The sequence below is a fragment of the Canis lupus genome, chromosome 8 (genome assembly GCF_011100685.1).
Source record: "Canis lupus familiaris isolate Mischka breed German Shepherd chromosome 8, alternate assembly UU_Cfam_GSD_1.0, whole genome shotgun sequence".
Classification (NCBI taxonomy): Eukaryota; Metazoa; Chordata; class Mammalia; order Carnivora; family Canidae; genus Canis; species Canis lupus.
In genome coordinates this window covers 2,623,222-2,645,621 of record NC_049229.1, presented here as the reverse complement: position 1 = coordinate 2,645,621, position 22,400 = coordinate 2,623,222, and the positions used below count along the sequence as shown (strand labels likewise).

At 38.7% G+C, this 22,400-nt stretch overlaps 1 protein-coding gene and 2 gene segments (V, D, J or C); all 3 read right to left on the bottom strand.

Moving 5' to 3' along the window:
* LOC607937 (T cell receptor alpha variable 9-2) overlaps nucleotides 1-22,400 on the bottom strand; it is a 544,059-nt gene that overhangs the window by 430,026 nt on the left and 91,633 nt on the right. The gene's annotated exons all lie outside the window — the stretch shown is intronic.
* LOC106559087 lies at nucleotides 6,099-7,131 on the bottom strand. The segment is given in 2 exon segments: nucleotides 6,099-6,740; nucleotides 6,856-7,131. Coding segments are annotated over 2 exon segments (390 nt in total).
* On the bottom strand, nucleotides 19,356-21,162 carry LOC106559086. The segment is given in 2 exon segments: nucleotides 19,356-20,827; nucleotides 21,020-21,162. Coding segments are annotated over 2 exon segments (348 nt in total).

Here is a 22,400-nt window from a genome sequence, read left to right as displayed (position 1 = left end):
GGGGCAGAGGGCTTACCACAGATCAGGGAAAAGGACCACCAAAGAGTGTCTGGCTAAAACCAAAGTCATACCTGGGTGTCTGGGTATATCCCCAAGACCTCCTGGGACCTATGTCAGAGGCTGCACACTGTGAGGAAAATTGGCGTAACTCAGAGTCAAGCCACCAAACAAATAAACAAGCAAGTAACAAGTCCTAAAGGGGCGGAGAATAGATATCAGACTTGCTATGATATTTGTGGCCTGAATAATGGCCCCCAAACAATATCAAAGTCCTAATATGTTTGATATCTGAATATGTGAATGAATACAGCAAAATGGACTTTGGATGTGTGATTAATGTAAGGATCTTCATATGAATTATCCTGGATTATCTGAGTAGGCCCTAAATATAACTATGAGTGTCTTTATAAGAATGAAATAGGAGATTTGGCTCCAGAAGAGGAAAGAGATATGGTCGAAGCAGCGAGAGGCTGGAATGATTCAAGGGTCATGGGTGGGATCCCCAGGTGGCTCAGCGGTTTAGCGCCTGCCTTTGGCCCAGGGTGTGATCCTGGAGTCCGGGAATCGAGTTCTACATCGGGCTCCCTGCATGGAGCCTGCTTCTCCTTCTGCCTCTGCCTCTCTCTCTCTCTGTGTGTCTCTCATGAATAATAAATAAAATCTTAAAAAAAAAAGAAAAAGAAAAAGAAAGGGTCATGGGCAAAGGAATCCAGGTGACCTCCAGAAGCTGGAAAAGGCGAGGAAATGGATTCTTCTCCAGAGCCTCTAGAAGGACTCAATCCTGCCAAGACCTTGACTAGACAGAGAAACTGGTTTCCTGACTTCTCAAGTCCAGAACTACAAAATAATAGATTTGTTTTGTGTTTGGTGACAAAGTTCGTTTATGAACATTCGGCAAAACAACATTTTTTTAAAAACACTTTTGTGTTTGCTTTGCAGCACTAGTGGGATGAGATGCAACTATTTACAATTGTCTGTTGGGACACTTTGTGCTGAGACAGACCTGAACCCTCAAGACACTCAGCTAAACCAGATCATTGCCTAGTGACATCTTTACCGGAATGATTTTTTTTCTCTTCTTTATTCCTTTCACTTTTTGCCCTTTTGGAGTCCAGCCTATTGTGGCTTAAATATTTATTTTAATTCTTTCTTCTTATTAGTTACTCTTCATGTTCCAAATTAGAGGTTTATAATGCAGAAAAAGAGATACCAGGTTGAGAAGGGCCGATAAGGACCAAAGTCCCAAATCTGCAGGACCAAGGAGGGGCTCCAACTCAACCAAGGAGTAGTAAGCCATGCAATTGCTGGGTCGTGGCCTCCTGATCTGCTGGTGGCTGGAGGAGGAGCCAAGCCCAGCTGAGAGTTTGTGCACCGGCAGCAGGTGTCTGTGGAGCAGTGTGGCTTCACCGCACAGAAGTAAATGGCTGAGTCTGTGGTCTGGGAAGAAAAAATGTACAATGAGCTGTGGCGCTCTTTAGTGACTGTCGTAGAGTTTAATCTTCCATTGTGCTTTGTCCCCGAAGGAATGTAAAACAGGTGGACGAGGTGGCCTCCAGGATCTTGGCGAAACCACTGCACGCTGGTCGCAGAGGTAGAAAAATTGCACTGCAGCGTGGGACTGGCTCCCTCCAGCACACTCTCAACGAGGGGCCTCTGCTCCACCTCCATGCCTGTCACACCTGATGAGAAACAGAGACGTGGTCACAGGGGATGGTCACTGTTACACCTCCAAAACCTGGAAAACGTCCACATAGCCCATAGATTATGAGGATAGAAAGTCTGCAAGACTGGTGAGCCCCTTCCCTCCCCATTTCTCCCCTTCCATCTATAATCCTGCAGTTGCTAAATCCTTTCAGATTCCCATGGGGGACAATCCCAACTCACAGCAAACTTGGATGCACAAAAGACCCAGCACAGTGACCAATAGCCTCTTCGTGATGCTTTGCTTTGCTGACCAGGACATTTTCACCACCACATATATTTAACTAAATCCTGGGGCATGAGTGTCACAACTAGAATCTGGAACTGTTCCTGTTTCTGCCACCAATCAGCCTCACCCAACACACACTGCTCCGGGCCAGACCTCTGGGACATGAAGCCCCACCCTCTCGCCTCCACCCCACTAAGAAGGGGCTGGGTGGGGATATGACAAAGTATCAGTTACTCTGATACTTCAGAAATCTACTGCTAATCCTGGAAGTCACAGTGAGGGAGAAGGAAAGGGAGAGTGTTGTCCCACCCCCTCCCACTGCCGCCTGCAAAGGGAACCAGGCTTCATCTAAGCTAATGGGGGAAGGGAGTCATAGAAAGAATTTCCACGTTTTAAAATCTGAAAAACGGGCAAGTATTCTGACAAAAAGATGTTTACTCACCTATGAATTAATTATATGAGAGTCATTCCGGTTGTGTCAAATAATATAAACGTAAATGTTATATATTATATACTTAATGAGTTCCTGTTATTGGAATACGTGAAATATTTATGGCTTGATACTCTCCTGGAATTTCCAAGACTGGTGGTAAATATTATTATGGGAAATGAACCTAATAAGACTGTTTGTGAGGAAAAAATAGATCAATTTGGACATTATTTCTACATATTAACTTCGCCGCATAAAATTTTATTTTCTAATTCTTGGCTGTAGTTTCCCGTGATTCACACTTGCAGTTCAGTGAATCTTTTTTCCAATTTCTCTATCTTCCTCTTTTCCTTCCATATTCCTCCTCAATGTGCTTCTACTTCCTCATATTCTCCTTTTTGCCCCCTTAGCTTCTCTGTCTTCCCTCTTTTTTAGTTTTCTAGTTATATGAAAGACACAGAAAGAATACTAAAGAAAAGGTAGCATGTAATGGTTTAGAAATAATTTTGAGTCTGTGAATGGAAGTTCCTATTTCCCCCAATCCAGAAAATTCTTAAGCAGTAAAAATGAAACAAATCAGAAAAATCTGATTTCTTTTCTTAATGTTTTATTTAAATTCAATTTGCCAACATATAGTATAAGAAAAAATCTGATTTCTGAACTTGGAAATTCTTCATCTTCCCTTTTGCTTTATAGGATTCTTTGTTTGATCTAGAAGTCTTTTTTGATGGAGGCAGATTAAGGTAACAATACAGACAAACGTGATAACAATGTAAATACGGATATACAGTACAGCTAGAAACCTCTAGTACTTGAATTGGGGAAGAAGGCAGAAATTGACAGAAATATTCAGCAAGAAGCATATTTCTTACATGATGATAATGATTTAGTTTTTCCTCACACCCAATTATTCTCCCTTCTTTACTACTTATTACTAGTACTATTCACAAGTAGGTCTCAGCATAGTCCTGGTTTAAGAAAAGCCTATAGTGCCTCCCAATGGCTAGAACCCTAGGAAAGAAACACTTTTTACTCAGCAGGTCTACCTAGCTCAGCACAGCTGTCCTTGTCAGGGATCATACCTGTGGATTGACCTGAAACCACAGAAATGTCCACAAGGATGGAGAGTACCATGGATTGGTCCATGAATCGCCCACAGTGCCTTTTTATGAAAATAAATGCTTTCATGTAATATATTTTTAGGTAATGATATGGAAACAGTCTATTTAATTTTTAGCTAGGAACTTAGAAAAAATGAAGCCTCTAACGTGATCCCCCTCCGCATGTGATTCAATATAGTCTAGTCAATGTATTCAAGTGTTCCAGAACTGGGAAAATACAAAAAGGAATTAGGCAGTAGACCTCCCTTCACAGAGCTTGTGATAATAGTGGGGGAGACAAACATCTCTCTAAATGTAATAAGGCCTAGAGGATACAGTATAAATATTACATGAACACCAAGACAGCAACAATTACTTTAAGCCTCTATTATAGGAGGCAGCTCAGTGGAGGATATAATACCGTATGCCTTCTATGCAGGTGACAAGAATGGAGAGTAACAAAAGCAAAGATGGGAGATCTTTGAAAGGTGATTGGTCAGATGAGCAAATATGGGGACAGGACCACTGATCACAAACACATACGCACACCTGAATAAATGTATTAAAGCATTTGGGTGTCTGTCACTTGGATCTGGGCACAATATGTAACCTTATGTAACTACTAACACAGTTTAAACTCAAGGAAAAGGTTTATTCACATACTTTAACAGTTGCCTCTGAAACTACATTTGAATATCAGAAAAGTTTGTGAGCTGTGCTTCTGCAGACTTCAATTTGGAATTGGGGGGATTTGAGGGAAAAGAAAAGAAAAATCAATTAACTAACCCAGTCACTTCTTTCAGATGGCATGGATGCGGTAGGTTGTACATAATGAAATATTATTTCCCGGGAGAGCTAAGGATCCATTTTAATGCTTCTATAGGTATTCATCTGTGGTTCTGAGGGTCGCTCCTATCAGCATGGGACTCACAACAGTTGCTCATGATGGTTGAAACACTATGCAGAATTTAACAATACTACTTTAAACGATGCATATTTATTCTAGACTGTAACTGCGTAAAGGGTGGTGTTAGGGCAGCCCGGGTGGCTCGGTGGTATAGTGCCGACTTCAGCCCGGGGCCTGACCCTGGAGACCCGGGATCAAGTCCCATGTCAGGCTCCCTGCATGGAGCCTGCTTCTCCATCTGCCTGTGTCTCTGCCTGTGTCTCTCCCTATGTGTCATGAATAAATAAATAAAATATTTTTTAAAAAAATATTAAAAGTAGTGTTATTAATTTAGGTAATTAGATGGACATTGACACTAAAACTGTGAATAACTTTATTTGTATAAAAAACATCTATGGGATCCCTGAGTGGTGCAGCGGTTTGGCGCCTGCCTTTGGCCCAGGGCGCGATCCTGGAGACCCGGGATCGAATCCCACATCCGACTCCCAGTGCATGGAGCCTGCTTCTCCCTCTGCCTGTGTCTCTGCCTCTCTCTCTCTCTCTCTCTCTCTTTCTGTGACTATCATAAATAAATAAAAATTAAAAAAATCTATAACTAAGCTTACAATTTTTAAATAAAATTTCAATTTTAAACACATTTTACTAAAACTGTTGATTATTAATTATTTTTTTGTATTTTGCTTTTTCACTTGTAGATTATTTTAAAAGAAAAATAACTGTTTGATAACATATAAATATAATTTCAGTTTATGCTTCTGTCTCAGACTCTATAAATAACAAGAATCCTCTGCAGATGGATTTGGAGATTCAAGGAATGGAAAATGAGGGCCTCCATATTTTTTATTGAGGTCAAGTGATCTGAAGACACTGAAGATCAGGTGGCTTGCTCAAAAATATTGCAAGTGTTTATTAATGGCACTGTAGAAAAAGTGTAGGAAAAAAAAAGATGATGAAGCACCCACTAATTATTATTGGGCATTCAATGGGTATTAGAGAAATTGAATTAGAGGAGAGAAAAATAGGGGAGCAGAAACCTGAATGTGTCTGATAAAGAAAGACTGGGCACTCATTGAAAAGCCAAAGATTCCACATGAAACTTCAGCATGACAATGTGTTTGATTTAGAGTGTCTATTACCAAGGACCACTGGATAAAGCAGGCAGTGTTCTGGGTGACAGGAACTGGGGAGGGCATTTGATGGGATAAGCACTGGGTGTTACACTATATGTCGGCAAATCTAACTTCAATAAAAAAAAAAAAGAAGGCAGTGTTCCCTTCGTTCTAAAGGTCATCTGTATACACCCTTAATATGTCAGCTTTAATTAGGTCCATTCTCAAATATTTTAGTCAAAATGTTGAAGTTCTTTGACAAAAGAAGCCTCTCAGGATACTGGTAAAATGTTCTGGAGATAATGCAGATCGGCATAAGCAATTGCCCTGGGTTTCTGCAAAGCTATTCTCCAATTTGCCTTATGCCAACTCACATGGTCAACTCCAAACCATCTTAGCCCATAACTATTTATTTTTTTAAAGCTTTCATTTTCTTATTAAAGAGAAAGAGAGAGAGAGAGAGAGAGAACATGAGAGGAGGGGAATGGCAGAGGGAGAGGGAGAAGCTGACTACCTGCTGAGAAGGGAGCCCACAGTGGACTTGATCCCAGGACCCCAGGATTGTGACCTGAGCCTAAGACAGATGCTTAGTGTACTGAGTCATCCAGACGGCCCACTCATCACTATTTCAAATGATATGAGAGCAAGTAACTTCTCCAGCTTGTTGAAAATCCTATAGCTTTATTCCCTCTAGAATCGGGACTCTAGAGGATAAAAATGCCGCATTTCAAAAACCAGCAAAAGCTGCACTTCTTGCGTTTGCAAAATGGAAAAACAAAACAAAACAAAAGGAAAAATTATCTAAGATGTCCATAGAAACTAAACACTTCCCAGGATTCTGAATTCTCTGCATTGTTTATCTTTACAGAACATGTTGACTTCCTGAAAATAACTCAGGCTGAGACCCTGAGTCTTTTAAATTACAACATCTCAGGAGGTTTGTGTGCAGCTCTCCGGTCAGTCCCAGACACTGTGTCACTCGCAGCACAGAAGTACTTGGCTGAGTCGCTCCAATGGGCTGAGGGTTTCTTCAGGTGGAAGGAGGTTTTACTAAATTCAGCCTTGAAACCTTTGATGCCTTGAACCACGGTATCCCCTGAAAAGTACCTGAGGAGAAGCTTGAGGCCTTGGTTGGGGTACTGCACGTACCAGTAGAGATATGGAGTTGCACCATAGGAATAGTTGCATCTCAGCTCCAGAGGGGATTCTTCAGGGACAGTGATGTGGGCATCAGGCTGGGTCACAGATTGGGCTCCGGTTCCTCCTGAAACATCAAGGCTGAGTCAGTGAACTCTGCTAAAAGAAAAAGTCTATATTCAGAGTCAACCCAGATCAATGTTTAATTTGTGGACAAGGGAGTGAAATAGAATGTTACTCACTTAGAAACAGAAGCACCCCAAGCGCTGCGATGAACATGAAGGTCATGGCCGAGCACTGAAAAAATAGAGAGTTTCTGGGAAATTTCTCACAAATAAAATAAATAAAATAAAATGTGATGACTGGGTACTTGAATCCAGATTGCTCTGAGGTTGAGGAGGAATGATAGGGGATTTAGACTCCTTCTTCTTAGGGACTGTTAGGAAGAGATGCTCTCTGGGCAAATCTGTCTGCCCCCAGTGTCTGAGATTCTTTATGTGCCCTTGTCTAAAAATTGCCTCCAGAACACCTCTTTAAGCTGCAGAGTAAGACGGCTTTGGAGGGCATATTCTGAGTCCCCGCCCCCCGCCCCGGAAAAACCGGTTCCAATTTAGGCATCAGCGCCCTCTAGGGGCCAAACGAGCTAAGGACACATTCACGTTTTTTGCGAACCTTCCCCACGTATTCCTGACCCTTCTGTGGTTGAATTTCAAAGCATTATGATTATGTACACAGAGGGATCTATGTTTCATAGGCCCTGAAACTTATAAAATGGAGGCTTTTATTTTTTAATTATTTTACTTCAAGTATTAATTTAAATTCTAATTAGTTAACGTATATGGTAAAATTGTTTTCAGATGTAGAATCTAGTGATTCATCATTCACATGTAACACCCATTGCTCATCATATAACATGTACTCTCCTTAATACTCATCATCCAAAATAGGAGCTTTTTAAAAGAACACAAAATTTTGAATAAAAAATTGGATACAAAATAATTTTTTAGAATGAGAAATAAAATAACAATAAATTACAATTTTATGAAACAAACACCACCAACATCATAAAATCTAAAAATTACATATTTCATTATGTAATTTATGTAATGAATTTAATACATAAGTTTATGTAACACTTTTATGTAATGTTTTTTAATTTATGTAGTACTTTTTGTTCTTTTGTTTTTTTTGGCTCCATACTTTTAAAATTTTCTCTTAATTTGACAATAAATTTGTAATACTTCCTCAATAGAGAAAAGAAAAATAGTTCAGTCTTTACTCCTATCATGATTGACCACAAAAATTGTTTTATAATTCACAGGGGATTATGATAATGATACATACATTTTTAGGATTATAGTCAAATTTTGGAAAATATCTATTAAGTCACTGTGTACTATAAGATTTCATTACATTTCAAGTTTTCTTATGCTATAACAAATCCTAAATATTATGAAATGATGATATTCATCAACCAGTTTATTAAGTTTGTATTAGGTACCTATTGCTGTGTAGCAAATTGCTATGAGCTTTGTGACTTAGAAAAATACCCATTTATTATCTCACAGTTTCTGTAGGTCAGAAGGCTGGGCACAGTTAAGCAAGAACTCACAAACCTACAATCAAAAAGTCAACTAAGACCACCGTCTTGTCTAAGGTGTGAGGATATTCTTCCAAGCTCATGTGGTTGTTGGCACAATTCATTTCTTTGCATTTGTAGAACTCATGGCAACTTGCTTCTTCAAGGCTAGTAGAAGAACCTCTCTGATTATAGACCAATATCCCTGATGAACATGGATGCAAAAATTCTCAACAAGATACTAGCCAGTAGGATCCAACAATACATTAAGAAAATTATTCACCATGACCAAGTAGGATTTATTCGCGCGACACAAGGCTGGTTCAACACTTGTAAAACAATCAATGTGATTCATCATATCAGCAAGAGAAAAACCAAGAACCATATGATCCTCTCATTAGATGCAGAGAAAGCATTTACAAAATACAGCATCCATTCCTGATCAAAACTCTTCAGAGTGTAGGGATAGAGGGAACATTCCTCAACATCTTAAAAGCCATCTACGAAAAGCCCACAGCAAATATCATTCTCAATGGGGAAGCACTGGGAGCCTTTCCCCTAAGATCAGGAACAAGACAAGGATGACAACTCTCATCACTGCTATTCTACATAGTACTGGAAGTCCTAGCCTCAGTAATCAGACAACAAAAAGACATTAAAGGCATTCGAATTGGCAGAGAAGAAGTCAAACTCTCCCTCTTCGCCGATGACATGATACTCTACATAGAAAACCCAAAAGTCTCCACCCCAAGATTGCTAGAACTCATACAGCAATTTGGCAGCATGGCAGGATACAAAATCAATGCCCAGAAGTCAGTAGCATTTCTATACACTAACAATGAGACTGAAGAAAGAGAAATTAAGGAGTCAGTCCCATTTACAATTGCACCCAAAAGCATAAGATACCCAGGAATAAACCTAACCAAAGACGTAAAGGATCTATACCCTCAAAACTATAGAACACTTCTGAAAGAAATTGAGGAAGACACAAAGAGATGGAAAAATATTCCATGCTCATGGATTGGCAGAATTAATATTGTGAAAATGTCAATGTTACCCAGGGCAATATACACGTTTAATGCAATCCCTTCAAAATACCATGGACTTTCTTCAGAGAGTTAGAACAAATTATTTTAAGATTTGTGTGGAATCAGAAAAGACCCCGAATAGCCAGGGGAATTTTAAAAAAGAAAACCATAGCTGGGGGCATCACAATGCCAGATTTCAGGTTGTACTACAAAGCTGTGGTCATCAAGTCAGTGTGGTACTGGCACAAAAACAGACACATAGATCAATGGAACAGAATAGAGAACCCAGAAGTGGACCCTGAACTTTATGGTCAACTATTATTCGACAAAGAAGGAAAGACTATCCACTGGAAGAAAGACAGCCTCTTCAATAAATGGTGCTGGGAAAATTGGACATCCACATGCAGAAGAATGAAACTAGACCACTCTCTTTCACCATACACAAAGATAAACTCAAAATGGATAAAAGATCTAAATGTGAGACAAGATTTCATCAAAATCCTAGAGGAGAACACAGGCAACACCCTTTGAATTCGGCCACAGTAACTTCTTGCAAGATACATCCACGAAGGCAGAGGAAACAAAAGCAAAAATGAGCTCTTGGGACTTCATCAAGATACAAAGCTTCTGCACAGCAAAGGATACAGTCAACAAAAGTAAAAGACAACCTACAGAATGGGAGATGATATTTGCAAATGACGTATCAGATAAAGGGCTACTATCCAAGATCTATAAAGAACTTATTGAACTCAACACCAAAGAAACAAACAATCCAATCATGAAATGGGCAAAAGACTTGAAGAGAAATCTCACAGAGGAAGACAGACATGGCCAACATGCACATGAGAAAATGCTCCGCATCACTGGCCATCAGGGAATCAAAACCACAATGAGATACCACCTCACCCCAGTGAGAATGGGGAAAATTAACAAGGCAGGAAACCACAAATGTTGGAGAGGATGGGGAGAAAAGGGAACCCTCTTACACTGTTGGTGGGAATGTGAAATGGTGCAGCCACTCTGGAAAACTGTCTGGAGGTTCCTCAAGGAGTTAAAAATAGACCTGCCCTATGACCCAGCAGTTGCACTGTTGGGGATTTACCCCAAAGATACAGATGCAGTGAAACACCGGGACACCTGCACCCCGATGTTTATAGCAGCAATATCCACAGTAGCCAAACTGTGGAAGGAGCCTCGGTGTCCATTGAAAGATGAATGGATAAAGAAGTTGTGGTTATGTATACAATGGAATATTCCTCAGCCATTAGAAATGACAAATACCCACCATTTGCTTCAACGTGGATAGAACTGGAGGGTATTATGCTGAGTGAAATGAGTCAATCAGAGAAGGACAAACATTATATGTTCTCATTCATTTGGGCAATATAAATAATAGTGAAAGGGAATAGAAGGGAAAGGAGAGGAAATGGGTAGGAAATATCAGAAAGGGAGACAGAACATGGAAGACTCCTAACTCTGGGAAATGAACTAGGGGTGGTGGAAGGGGAAGAGGGCTGGGTGTGGGGGTGAATGGGTGACGGGCACTGAGGGGGGCACTTGACGGGATGAGCACTGGGTGTTATTCTTATGTTGGCAAGTTGAACACCAATAAAAAATAAACTTATTATTAAACAAATTAAATTAAATTAAATTAAATTAAATTAAATTAAACAACAACAACAACAAAAAGAACCTGTCTGGATCTCAGGAAAAGCCTAAGCCCTCTTGTAAGGAGCAAACCTGATTAGGTCAGGCCCTCTAAAGATAATATCTCCCTTTTGATAAACTCAAAATGAAACTGATTAGAGGCTTTAGTTACATCTGCAAAATCTCTTTACCTTTGCCGTATATCATAACTTAGTTGCAGAAGTGACATCCATCATACTCTAGGTCCTGCCCACACTCAAGGTGGGGGGAGACTGTACAGGGCATATACAGCAGAGGGCAGACATTTTAGGTATCATCTTGGAATTTGCCTACCACAGTTGTTAATGTCTTCATTGTACCATATAATGAGTTTTACTTTATCCCCATAAATGTAAAGTTTGTGATCAATCAGCAATAAATTAATAAAAATCTTAATAGATACAATTGCACAAGGTTATATTATACCAAAGGGATACATAAGCACAGGCATCCTCTGGCAAAAGGTAAGGAATCAAGTTTACATAGAGTGGAGTGCACAGATATAGTAACAGGAGACAGTAAAACTATAAAAGTGGATTGGAACCAGCTAGAAAGATAGGATATAATTTTAAATACTGGAAAGTTGCTGATAATAGACCATCAGACCTTTAAAGAAACAGACTTGTTAATGGACCATTAGCAGAACAGCAATATAGTGTAATATAAGATAATTAATAATAGTGTCAAAAGAAATTTTGTTTGAAACTTGTCTGTGACATTTAATCTGTAAGATCTTGCTAGCAAACACTTAAAAATATACTGTTAAGACCATGAACCACACACTAAAGACTATTTAGCCCCACTAAATCCAGATTAAATGTATCCTTAATTCCAATTCACCTTATCCAGTTCCAAGTATGCTTGTGGCCACTTTACCAGGACCTGTCTAGAGTAGACTTGCAATGAGAGGAAAGCAAGAGTCTTAACTGACTGTGGTTATAATATCTTATTTTTTGAAAAATTTGCAAAATATATGACCAAGTGAGTGCATGGACCCTTCCCAGGGTCTTGGAAAGAACCAAGTACAGGGCTCTGAAGTTTAAACTTGATTAACCTCACATTTATTCTGCCTCCAATCACAAAAACAATTGTTTAGGAATTATTTGTCAGCTATATACTATATAAAGGTATCTTATTATCTTAATATAACAATTTATATTTTCATTTGAATATGAATAAATCTAGCTTCAGAGAAGTTAAGTGAAATTATACAAGATCACAGTATTTTTACATGGTAGAGCAGGAATTATAATCTAGATCTAACTGCAGAGTCCGGTCTTATCTCTAGTCTACTCAGGCTAACTGAAAGGCTAATTGAAGCCATATGAGTAGATAGGAATTTCCAAAGTACAGAGAAAAAGAGTGCCTGCAGCAGGAGGAATGCTCACAATGTGGAATACTCAAAGATGATTAGTATAAAAGAACACTGCAAAAGATCTCCCAGATCTTGAATATTTAAATAGGAAAGCAGAGTGCCAGAAAGAGGAAATTTTTCAAAAAGGGAAAGAGTGGCTAACACTGCAGGAAGCAGCTCCTCTAAATGTGATCTGTAGGTAATAGCATCAGCATTACTGGGGGCTACACTGAAATGCGCCGTCTCAGACACAACCCAGACTTCCCAAATCAAAATTTACATTTTAGTAAGATTCATGTGCACCTTAAAATTGAGAAACAATCACCTAGTATTTTAATGAAACTTAAAAATAGCTTTTGGATTTAACAATGAAGAGGTCCGGGGGGGTGGGAGTGAATGGGTGACGGGCACTGGGGTTTATTCTGTATGTTAGTAAATTAAAAAAAAAAGAAAAAACAATGAAGAGGTCATTGATGACTTCTGAGAAAAGAGATCTTAAGAAGAGTTGGGACAAAAGCCAAAATGCATGAAGGTGTGGAGTGAAAGACAGATGACAAGATGGAAGAAGTTATGACTTGAGCTATAGTAAAGGGACAGAGAGGCAAGAAATGGATTGGTGACAGGAGAGGCATGAATGTGTCGGGGGGGGGTAGTGTTAGATTATGTTTTTTAAGATGAGAAAGCTTGAATATTTTATTTTTTAAAATATTTTATTTATTTATTCATGAGAGATGCAGAGAGAGAGAGAGAGACAGAGAGAGAGAGAGAGAGAGAGAGAGGCAGAGACACAGGCAGAGGGAGAAGCAGGCTCTATGCAGGGAGCTCGATGTGGGCCCTAGGCCGAAGGCAGGCGCTAAACCGCTGAGCCACCCAGGGATCTCCAAGCTTGAATATTTTAAATGATGAAAGGGAATCAGTGGCAAAAAAAGAAAAATAATAAGACTATAGAGCTTGGATAATCAGTGAGCTGAGGTGCCCAAGAAGTGAACCAGAATGGTATGGATGAAGAGTTTGGGCATAGGATACTGTTGAAAAGTAAGAGGGGTACTTTTTATATCATTATGGGAGAGAAGATAAATTATATGTATAAAAGCAGCAGCAAAGTTTTAGTTGGGATGCAGAAAGTTGAGACAATTCACTTAATGATCATTATGTACCATGACTAATAAAAAAGTGATACATATATCAATTTGGTAGAGTTTCAAGGGAGATATTGTAGAATATGGAATGATAGCAGATTACATAAACATAAAATATTTTCATGTACCATTTCACGTACAACTAATGTTAAAAATCATGACTGTATAGGGGCAACTGGGTGGCTCAGTGGTTGAGTGTCTGCCTTTGGTTCAGGTCCTGATCCCGGTGTCCTGGGATCGAGTTCTGCATCAGGCTCCCTGCAGGGAGTCTGCTTCTTCCTCTCCCTATGTCTCTGCCTCTCTCTCTATGTCTCTCATGAATAAATGAATAAAATTTAAAAAAAAAACTATGACTATATGGAGACAACCTTCAGTATAGCTATGTGATTTTTACCAGCTATGCTCATCAGTCAAGCAATATGACTAAGAAGGAAGATTGGTCCAGAAGGGGAATTTACCAGATGTGTTGTGATGATTAATTTTGTGTCAACTTCACTGGCCTGAGAGACGCCCAGAAAGCTGGTAAAACATTCTTTCTGCATATGTCTGTGAGGGTGTTTCCAGGAGAGATTAGCATTTGACTGAGTAGAATGAACAGAGATCTGCTCTCACTGGTTTGGGCATGTATTGTCCAGTCCACTGGAGGTCTGACTGAAACAAAAAGGTGGAGGAAGAGCAAACTCTCTCTCTCTTACCCCTTCTCTCTCTTCGTAAGCTAGAACATTAATCTTTTTTTTGCTGTCAGACAATGGAGCTCCAGATTCTCAGGTCTTTAGACATGGGCTGAATTATACCACTGGCTTTCCTGGTTCTCCAGCTTGCAGATGGCTGACTGTGGGACTTCTTGGCCTCTTTAATGGGTGAGCCAATTCCTATAATAAATCTGCTTTTATATATATCTATATGTATCCTATTAATTTTGTTTCTCTGAAGAACCATGACTAATAGAAGTATCATAGGATAACAAATGGACAAAGTGAGATAAGAATATGAGCATGAAGCAGTTGAAGAAATGCATCATGGAGAATGCTGGATGGGAAGGAAGAGACGATAGATGATGACACAGAAGACAGGAATGAGCTGGAGTGGAGGATCAGAGGTTATTAAAGAACAGATTTGGTGAGAGTAACTAAAAGAGAGAAATCAAAACAGAAGATTGTCATTGGAGAAACTAAGGCTTCTGAAATGGAAAAATTCTGGTCAATGACTAGTGCCATGGCTAGCTTATGTAACATCTGGATGAAATAAAGTTTAAGACTCTACTATACAAAAAAAATTTCATAATTACCATGGTATATTAAGGAGAAAACTAATTTTCTTGAAGCTTTCTTTGGTTTTAATGTAAATAATTAATAATTTAATAGAGATGATGTTTCAATTTTTAAAATAGTACTTAAATTCAACAGATGATTTATTTGTGACTTGAATTTGCATTTAAAAATTATCCCTTATAGTGTTCACTCTGTTTTATATTTCAAATACAAATAGAAACTACAAATGACCTCAGAGAATAACAAAATTGAATAACTCAATACTATTTTTCTCTCCACAATCATTGTACTATTATTGTTTGTTTCAAATCTGTTTAAATGCAGAACTATGTAATGCCATAAGGTTAGAACTATAAACTGCAGGAAAAGCACGCTTAAACAATTACACAATGCTATGAACTTGTTTTGAAAATTAAATGCATGAACTTTCACTACTGGGAACATGGCATAAATGTACTTTTCTCTAAGTCTTATATGATTAAAATCCCTGGACGCTATGTATAAAGCAAAAATATGTTGAGAGAAGAAGTCAGACCAGCTAGGGACTTTGAGAGCTGAGAAAGAACAACGTGGTGAGTTTCCTGGGTTTTCTTTTTGTCTCATTCCAGATTTGGAGCTGAAGAAGCTGATAATCAGTAAATACTCACAGGCTCAATCAAGAAGCCCTGCACTGCTCGCTCTCTCTCTCTCACTCACACACACACAAGTGCGTGCACACATGCACCCACTCTCCTATCTTGAGAGTATACTTCTCACTTTAATAAACTTCCCTGCTTTGGGTTGCTGGGTGGCTCAGTCAGCTAAGTGGCTTTCTTCCTCTCAGGTCATGATCCTGGGGTACTGGGATCCAGCCCCATTTAAGGCGGGGGGCACAGGGAGCAGTCCCTGCTCAGCAGAGAGTCTGTTTCTTCCTCTCCCTCTGCCCCTCCCCTTGTTCATGTTCTCTCTCTCACACGTAAATAAAACCTAAAAAAAAAAAAAAAAAAAAAAAAAAAAAAAAAAAAAAGGTCCTCAAAGCAGATCTCATTCTTGAACCAATCACTGGCTACATGGAATTGTGCTAATTATCAAGACTTGAGCACAAGCCTCCATCTACACCAGTAACTGTATCTGGATCCAGTTGTCAATACTGTTGCACATTAGAATCTGGGACAACTGAAAGAAAAAAAGAAACACAATGCTTCAGGATTTAGGAGTTACCTAAGGAGGCCTGATTTAATTGCCTGAGATGCACCCAGGTATCAATGCCTTTTTAAGCCCCAAGGTTGTTCCAATGGGCTCACAAGGTTGAGAATCCTGGTCTTCTGGTCAAGAGGGATTCACTTCACCAATCAGCCTGGACTCCATCATTAGACCCAAAATTAGAACCTCACCTAAACCACGTATACTAAAAGTGGAAGAGGAGTTATGCCTCAACACAAATATGAGGCATATTTACCAAAACTAACTAACTAACTAACTAAAGCAGGGATAGATCCAGCTGGTAAAACAGAAGTCTTCTACTATATAGGCCACATATCTTATCTTTATGCTTACTGCCAATGTTTCTATTGCAAACCTTGCCAAATTCTCAACACCCTAAAGGGAACATCATGGTTCTTTCAGGTGAAAAGATCTGAATATTATAGAGAATATTGCTTTTAAATGAACCTTCAAAAGTGCCTACTTTCTTTCATTAAAGGACTAGAAAAGGATCTTTTTTAGCAAGACAGAAAATGTTTAGACAATAACCATTGTATTTCAGTCAAACATCACAGAAAAACTGTGAGCCCATACACATTAGCATAATCAGATACCAAGTGGGGAGCCTAGACTTTGCTCTGCAAACATAAAGAGGGACTTTTAGTATCTCTACTGATGTAATGTCAGAGATGGACAAATAGATAATGGGAACTTTAATTCTTGCCTTTCTGTAAGGAGCTTTACTCTGCTCCTTAGGTGTGAGCAGAGATTCCGTGAGGAGCCTGGACTTCCACCATCACCAGGAGCAACGAAGTGATTTTCCCCTTCCTTGTGGGAGTGGTCTAGTAGAGACCTGGTTCAGGCCAGGACTTTCACCATTGCCCAATAGTAACAAGGCCATCCTCATCACAATATCAGTGGACACCATGTGGGGAGCTGGAAGTTCAACCCTTACCTAGTAGTAATGAGGTGCACTGTCTTCTTTGGGTGCCAAGAAGGCTGAGTGATGAACTTGAATTTCTACTTCCATCTGGCAATAATGAGGTAGCACCTCCTTTTCCCCCAACAGAATTATGTCAGAAAAATGCATCTGAAGCAAAAGGTTTAAATAAGCTCCACAATCTCTCAACATAATACGCAAAATACCCTGGTTGCAATTAAAAATCACTCATCATAGAAGGAACAAGGAAAATTTCACCTTGAATAAGAAAATGCAACCAACACCTAGCTGACACAGATGTTAGAAGAACTCTGACAAGAGTTTTAAAAACAGTCATCCTAAAAAATGCTTCAACAAGCAGCTATAAACATGTTCAAAATAAATTAAAAAAAAAGAAAGACTCAGCAAAGAAATATAAGGAGAAAATAATGGAAGTTTTAGAACTGAAAATAAAAAGCAAAATAAAAAACTCAGCAGATGAGCACAGCAGCAAAATGGATGGGTCAGAGGAAAGAATCAATGAACAAGAAGGCAAAACCATAGAAACTGCCCATTTGAGCAAGAGAAAAACAGACTGAAAAAAGTGATCAGAGCCTCAGAGCTGAAAAGGACTAGGGCAAAAAGTCAAATATCTGAATTATTAGAATCCCAGGAAGAGAGAAAAGAGAGACAAATGCCGAAAAAGTGTCAAGGAACTAATGGCTGAAAACTTACAAATTTATAAAGAGACATAAACCTAAAGATTCAAGATGCTAAAGCACAGTAATCAGAAGAGAAAGAAGAAAGAAGAAAGAAAGAAAAGAAAAAAGAAAGAAAGAAAGAAAGAAAGAAAGAAAGAAAGAAAGAAGAAAGAAAGAAAGAAAGAAAGAAAGAAAGAAAGAAGAAAGAAAGAAAGAAAGAAAAAAAGAGAAATTTTGAAAGCAGCTAGAGGAAAATGACATCTTACACAACCAAGAGCAGTGTATTTCTCAACAGAAACTCAGGAAGCCAGAAGAAAGTAACTCAATATTTTTCAATTGCTGAAAGAGAAGAGCTGTCAATACAGAACAGAAAAAAAAATAATAAAAGAGGAAATCTTGGAATATCAAGAAGAAAGAAAGAATGCAGTAAACAAAAATATGGATAAATACATTAGGCTTTCCTTTTCCTCTTGAGTTCCCTAAATTACATTTAATGAATTAAGCAAAAATTATAATACCATCTAATGATGTTCTAGGTATATATAGAAGAAACATTAAAGAAAATTATGAATAAGGGAGGATAAGTGGGTGTAAAAAGGAGACTGTTTTTAGACTTTATTCAAATTGGTGAAATGACATCAATAGTAGACTGTATTTTATTTATTTATTTATTTATTTATTTATTTATTTATTTATTTATTTATAATGTAGTACCTAAAGCAACCATTAAAAAAAGCTATACAGGAAGATACATCTAAAACACTATAGATAAATTAAAACTGAATTCTAAAAGATGTCAAATAACTCACAGAAATTCAAAGGAAAGAATACAGGGAAACAAAAAAACAACAGGAACAAAAATAAATAAATAAGATAGCAGATTAAGCCATCAAATATCAATGACACTAAATGCAAATTACATAAATACCTCAATTAAGATTGGTCTATACAGAGATTGGTGGTATATACCAATGAAAAGAGAGTTAAAATAAAAAGTAGATTAAAAGTGACTATTTTTATAAAGATTATTTATTTATTCATGAGAGACACACAGAAGGAGGCAGAGACACAGGCAGAAGGAGAAGCAGGCTCCTCACAGGGAGCCCATTGTGGGACTCAATCCTGGAACTCCAGGATCATGCCCTGAGCTGAAAGCAGACACTCAACCACTGAGCCAACCAGGCATCCCTAAAAGTGACTATTTTTAATAGGTATAATTGTCTTCAGGAAATTAATTTTAAAGGACACAGGTATGTTGAAAGTAAAAGGATGGAAAGAGATGTATCATGTGAACATTAACCAAAGGAGAGGAGTAGTGGCTATATTAATATCAGGTAAGGTAGATAGATTTCTGAACAAAGAGAATGACCAGAAACAGTGGAAACTTACATACTGATAAAAAAGGATAAATTGCCAAGAAGACATAGCAATCCTAAATGCATGTGCACCAACCAACAGAGGTAAAAAAAAATAAGTGGAACAAGAACTGACAGGACTAATGGGGGAAATAGACAAACCTAGTATTATAGTTAGAGACTTCAATAATCCTCTCTCCACAAGTGACAGAATAACTAGCCAGAAAATCAGCAAGGATATAGAAAAACTCAACACCACAAACCAGCAGGATCTAATAGCTAACTCTATTCATCAACACTCTACACAAAGAGAGCAGAACACACATTGGTTTCAAGTGCCTATAAATACATACCAAGAAAGACCAGATCTTAAACCATAAAGCAAACCTCAACAAATATTATGCAAAAGAATTAAAATCATAAGAGCACCTGGGTGGCTCAGTGTTGAGGGTCTGCATTTGGCTCAAGTTGTGATCCTGGGATCCTGGGATAGAGCCCCGCATCAGATTCTCTGCAGGGAGCCTGCTTCTACCTCTGCCTATGTCTCTGCCTCTCTCGAATAAATAAATAAAATCATTTAAAACAAAGAATTAAAATCATAAAGTGTGTTCTCTGATTACAATAATATAAAACTATAAATAAGTAACAAAAAGATAACAGGAGAATCTCCAAATATGTAACAACTAAATAACACACTTTTAAGCTAAGGGTCACAATGTCTCAAAGGAAATCAAATATATATTAAACTGAATGGAAATGAAAATACAATATATCAAAATTTGTGGGACACAGCCAAAGTAGTGCCGAGAGGGAAATTTATAGCACTAGACACCAATATTAGGAAAGAATAAAAGTCTCAGATCAATTATCTAAGTGCTCACCTCAAAAAACCCAGAAAAGGAAAAGAAAAATCAATCCAAAACAAGTGTAAGGAGGGAAATAATAAAGGCATAAATCAATGAAATTTAAAATGGAAAAGCAGTAGAGAAAATCAATAAAAGAGCTGGTTCTCTAAAAAGATTGGTAAAACTGACAAACTTCTAGCAAAACAAAGAAAAAATGGAGAACATGCAGCAGGCTAACTATAAGTAAGGCATCCTATGTGATTGGGTAGTGGTGAATATCTGCCTTTCTCCAGTTGGTCCTGAGTTGCATGGACCTCCAAAACAGTATGCTAAGTGAAAGAATCCATACACAAAAGGCTTTATGATTCCATTTATATGAAATGAACGGAATGGGTAAACCCAGAGCGACAAAGCAGGTTACCATGGGTTGAGAGGGGAGGCGAGAACAGTGAGTAATTGCTTGATGGGTATGTGGTTTCCTTTCTGGGTAATGACAAGGTTTTGAAACTAGGTGGAAGTGGTGGCTGCACAACACTGTGAATGTACGAGATGGCACGTAACTGTTCATTTTAAAAGAGTGAATTGTATGGCATGTGAATTAATCCCAATAAAGCTGTTATTTAAATTGAAGTTGATAAATATCTAAAGGTCAAATTTAACTTAAGATATATATATGTGTATATAAATGTATACATGTATATGTATGTGTACATACACACATAGATGAGCTTTGCTATCTGGGGAAAGAGTCAATTTAGACAACCCCTCGATGGAAAAAGCTTCCTGAGCTTCAAGATAGGACACGTGGTTGGAACCCCAGCTGCAGAGTATGAGTATTGGAGAGAGGTGACTTTCATGCACTGTGCCTTACTGCACAGAGATAGGTGGCCGAGTCGCTGGGCTGAGAAGCTGCAATGTATAAAGTGCTCTGTCTTGATGACATATCCAACCAGACTTTAATTCTTCCACTTGTTTGTTCTTTTTGATTTGACTGCATTAACAACAGGAGTGTGAGCCCTTTCCCTGGGTCCTGCCTAAACCACTGAAGGGAATAAATGGCACTATCTGTGAAATTGCAGCTGAGAACCACGCTGTCCCGCTCACGGACGCTCAGAGCTTCAGGACTCTGCTTCACCTCCTGTTTACTGCTCACCCCTGTTCAGAAAGAGAACACAGACAGAGGGCTGGTTAGCGGCTGACTCTTCTTTGGAAATGACTTCTGATTTTGCTTTTTCAATCTGCCCAAAAAAAATCACACTGGTTCGACTCCCTTTCTTTCTCTTCCCCGAGGAGAAACGCCCTAGGGTCTATCTGTTCTTTGCCCATTTCCAAATCCCTTTAACTCACAGTCAAGTTGCAACCAAAGGATGAGCAAGCCCAGGGATTTGTCCATTGTTTCTGACACCTAGAGTCACTAAGAACTTGTTCTTGTCTCTGTAATATCGACAAGGGCTCACAAGATAAAGAACCTACTTCGCCACTTCTTTTGTTAAAACGTCTACAGGAAACAGCCGTCAGCCTAGCCAATCCGAGAAAGATCACACACTGACACACGCCCGCACGCATGCGCACGCGCACACACGCGACGCAACCCCCACCCCCCATACTGATCTGCAAAGAGTAGGAGGTAGAAATGGAAACACTGCCATCTGAGGACCCACCCCAGCATTGCCAGAGAAATTTTATCTCTCCTCCTCCTCCTAAATGACAAGTTTTAAATACCAAATATGTAAACTGCAAAATATCCATGCATAGAGGAAAATGTAGAGTACAAATGCTTATATCAGAAAAGAAATCTAAGTTTTTGCTATCCACCTGCAATACCTTTCTTTAGATTCCTATAACTGCTCCCTCCTCTTGCTACTTCAGCCCTGAAGTGCTGGCTTCCCTCAGCTTACACCTTCTTGAAAAGTCCCTTTATGTCATTTCTCACCCATTAGAGTGCAAAGAGTTAAGAATGATAAATAATATTAATATTTTTTTGTGTGATGATATCAAAAATGGGTACTCCGTTCTGATGGCTGAACACTAAACTTATTAAGCTTATTTACATATTATAGGATACCAGAAATTCCACCTGGTTCGGAATATTTCTTAAGAAATACCCTTATACGGATCCCTGGGTGGCGCAGCGGTTTGGCGCCTGCCTTTGGCCCAGGGCGCGATCCTGCAGACCCGGGATCGAATCCCACGTCGGGCTCCCGGTGCATGGAGCCTGCTTCTCCCTCTGCCTGTGTCTCTGCCTCTCTCTCTCTCTCTCTCTCTCTGTGTGTGTGTGACTATCATAAATAAAAAAAAAAAAGAAAAAAGAAAAAAAAAAGAAATACCCTTATAAAAAGATGTATAAAATTGAATGCAGCAGTAAAAAAGTAGAAAAAATTAAATATCCTTCAATACAAATACTCAGTACATTATAGTAGGTCTATATTAGGGTGAACTATACATTAGTGAAAAGGAATTAGGTTTAAATTTTCTGACTTGCAGAGAATTCTCTGACATTCAATCAAATGACAGTACATCTAAGTATGATTCCATTTATGCTTTTAGACGATACATATATGGGGCGCCTGGGTGGCTCAGTTAGTTAATCATCTAACTTTGTTTTTTCTTTGTTTGTTTGTTTGTTTGTTTCTTTCTTTGTTTTATTGGAGTTCAATTTGCCAACATATAGCATAACGCCCAGTGCTCATTCCATCAAGTGCCCCCCTCAGTGCCCGTCACCCAGTCA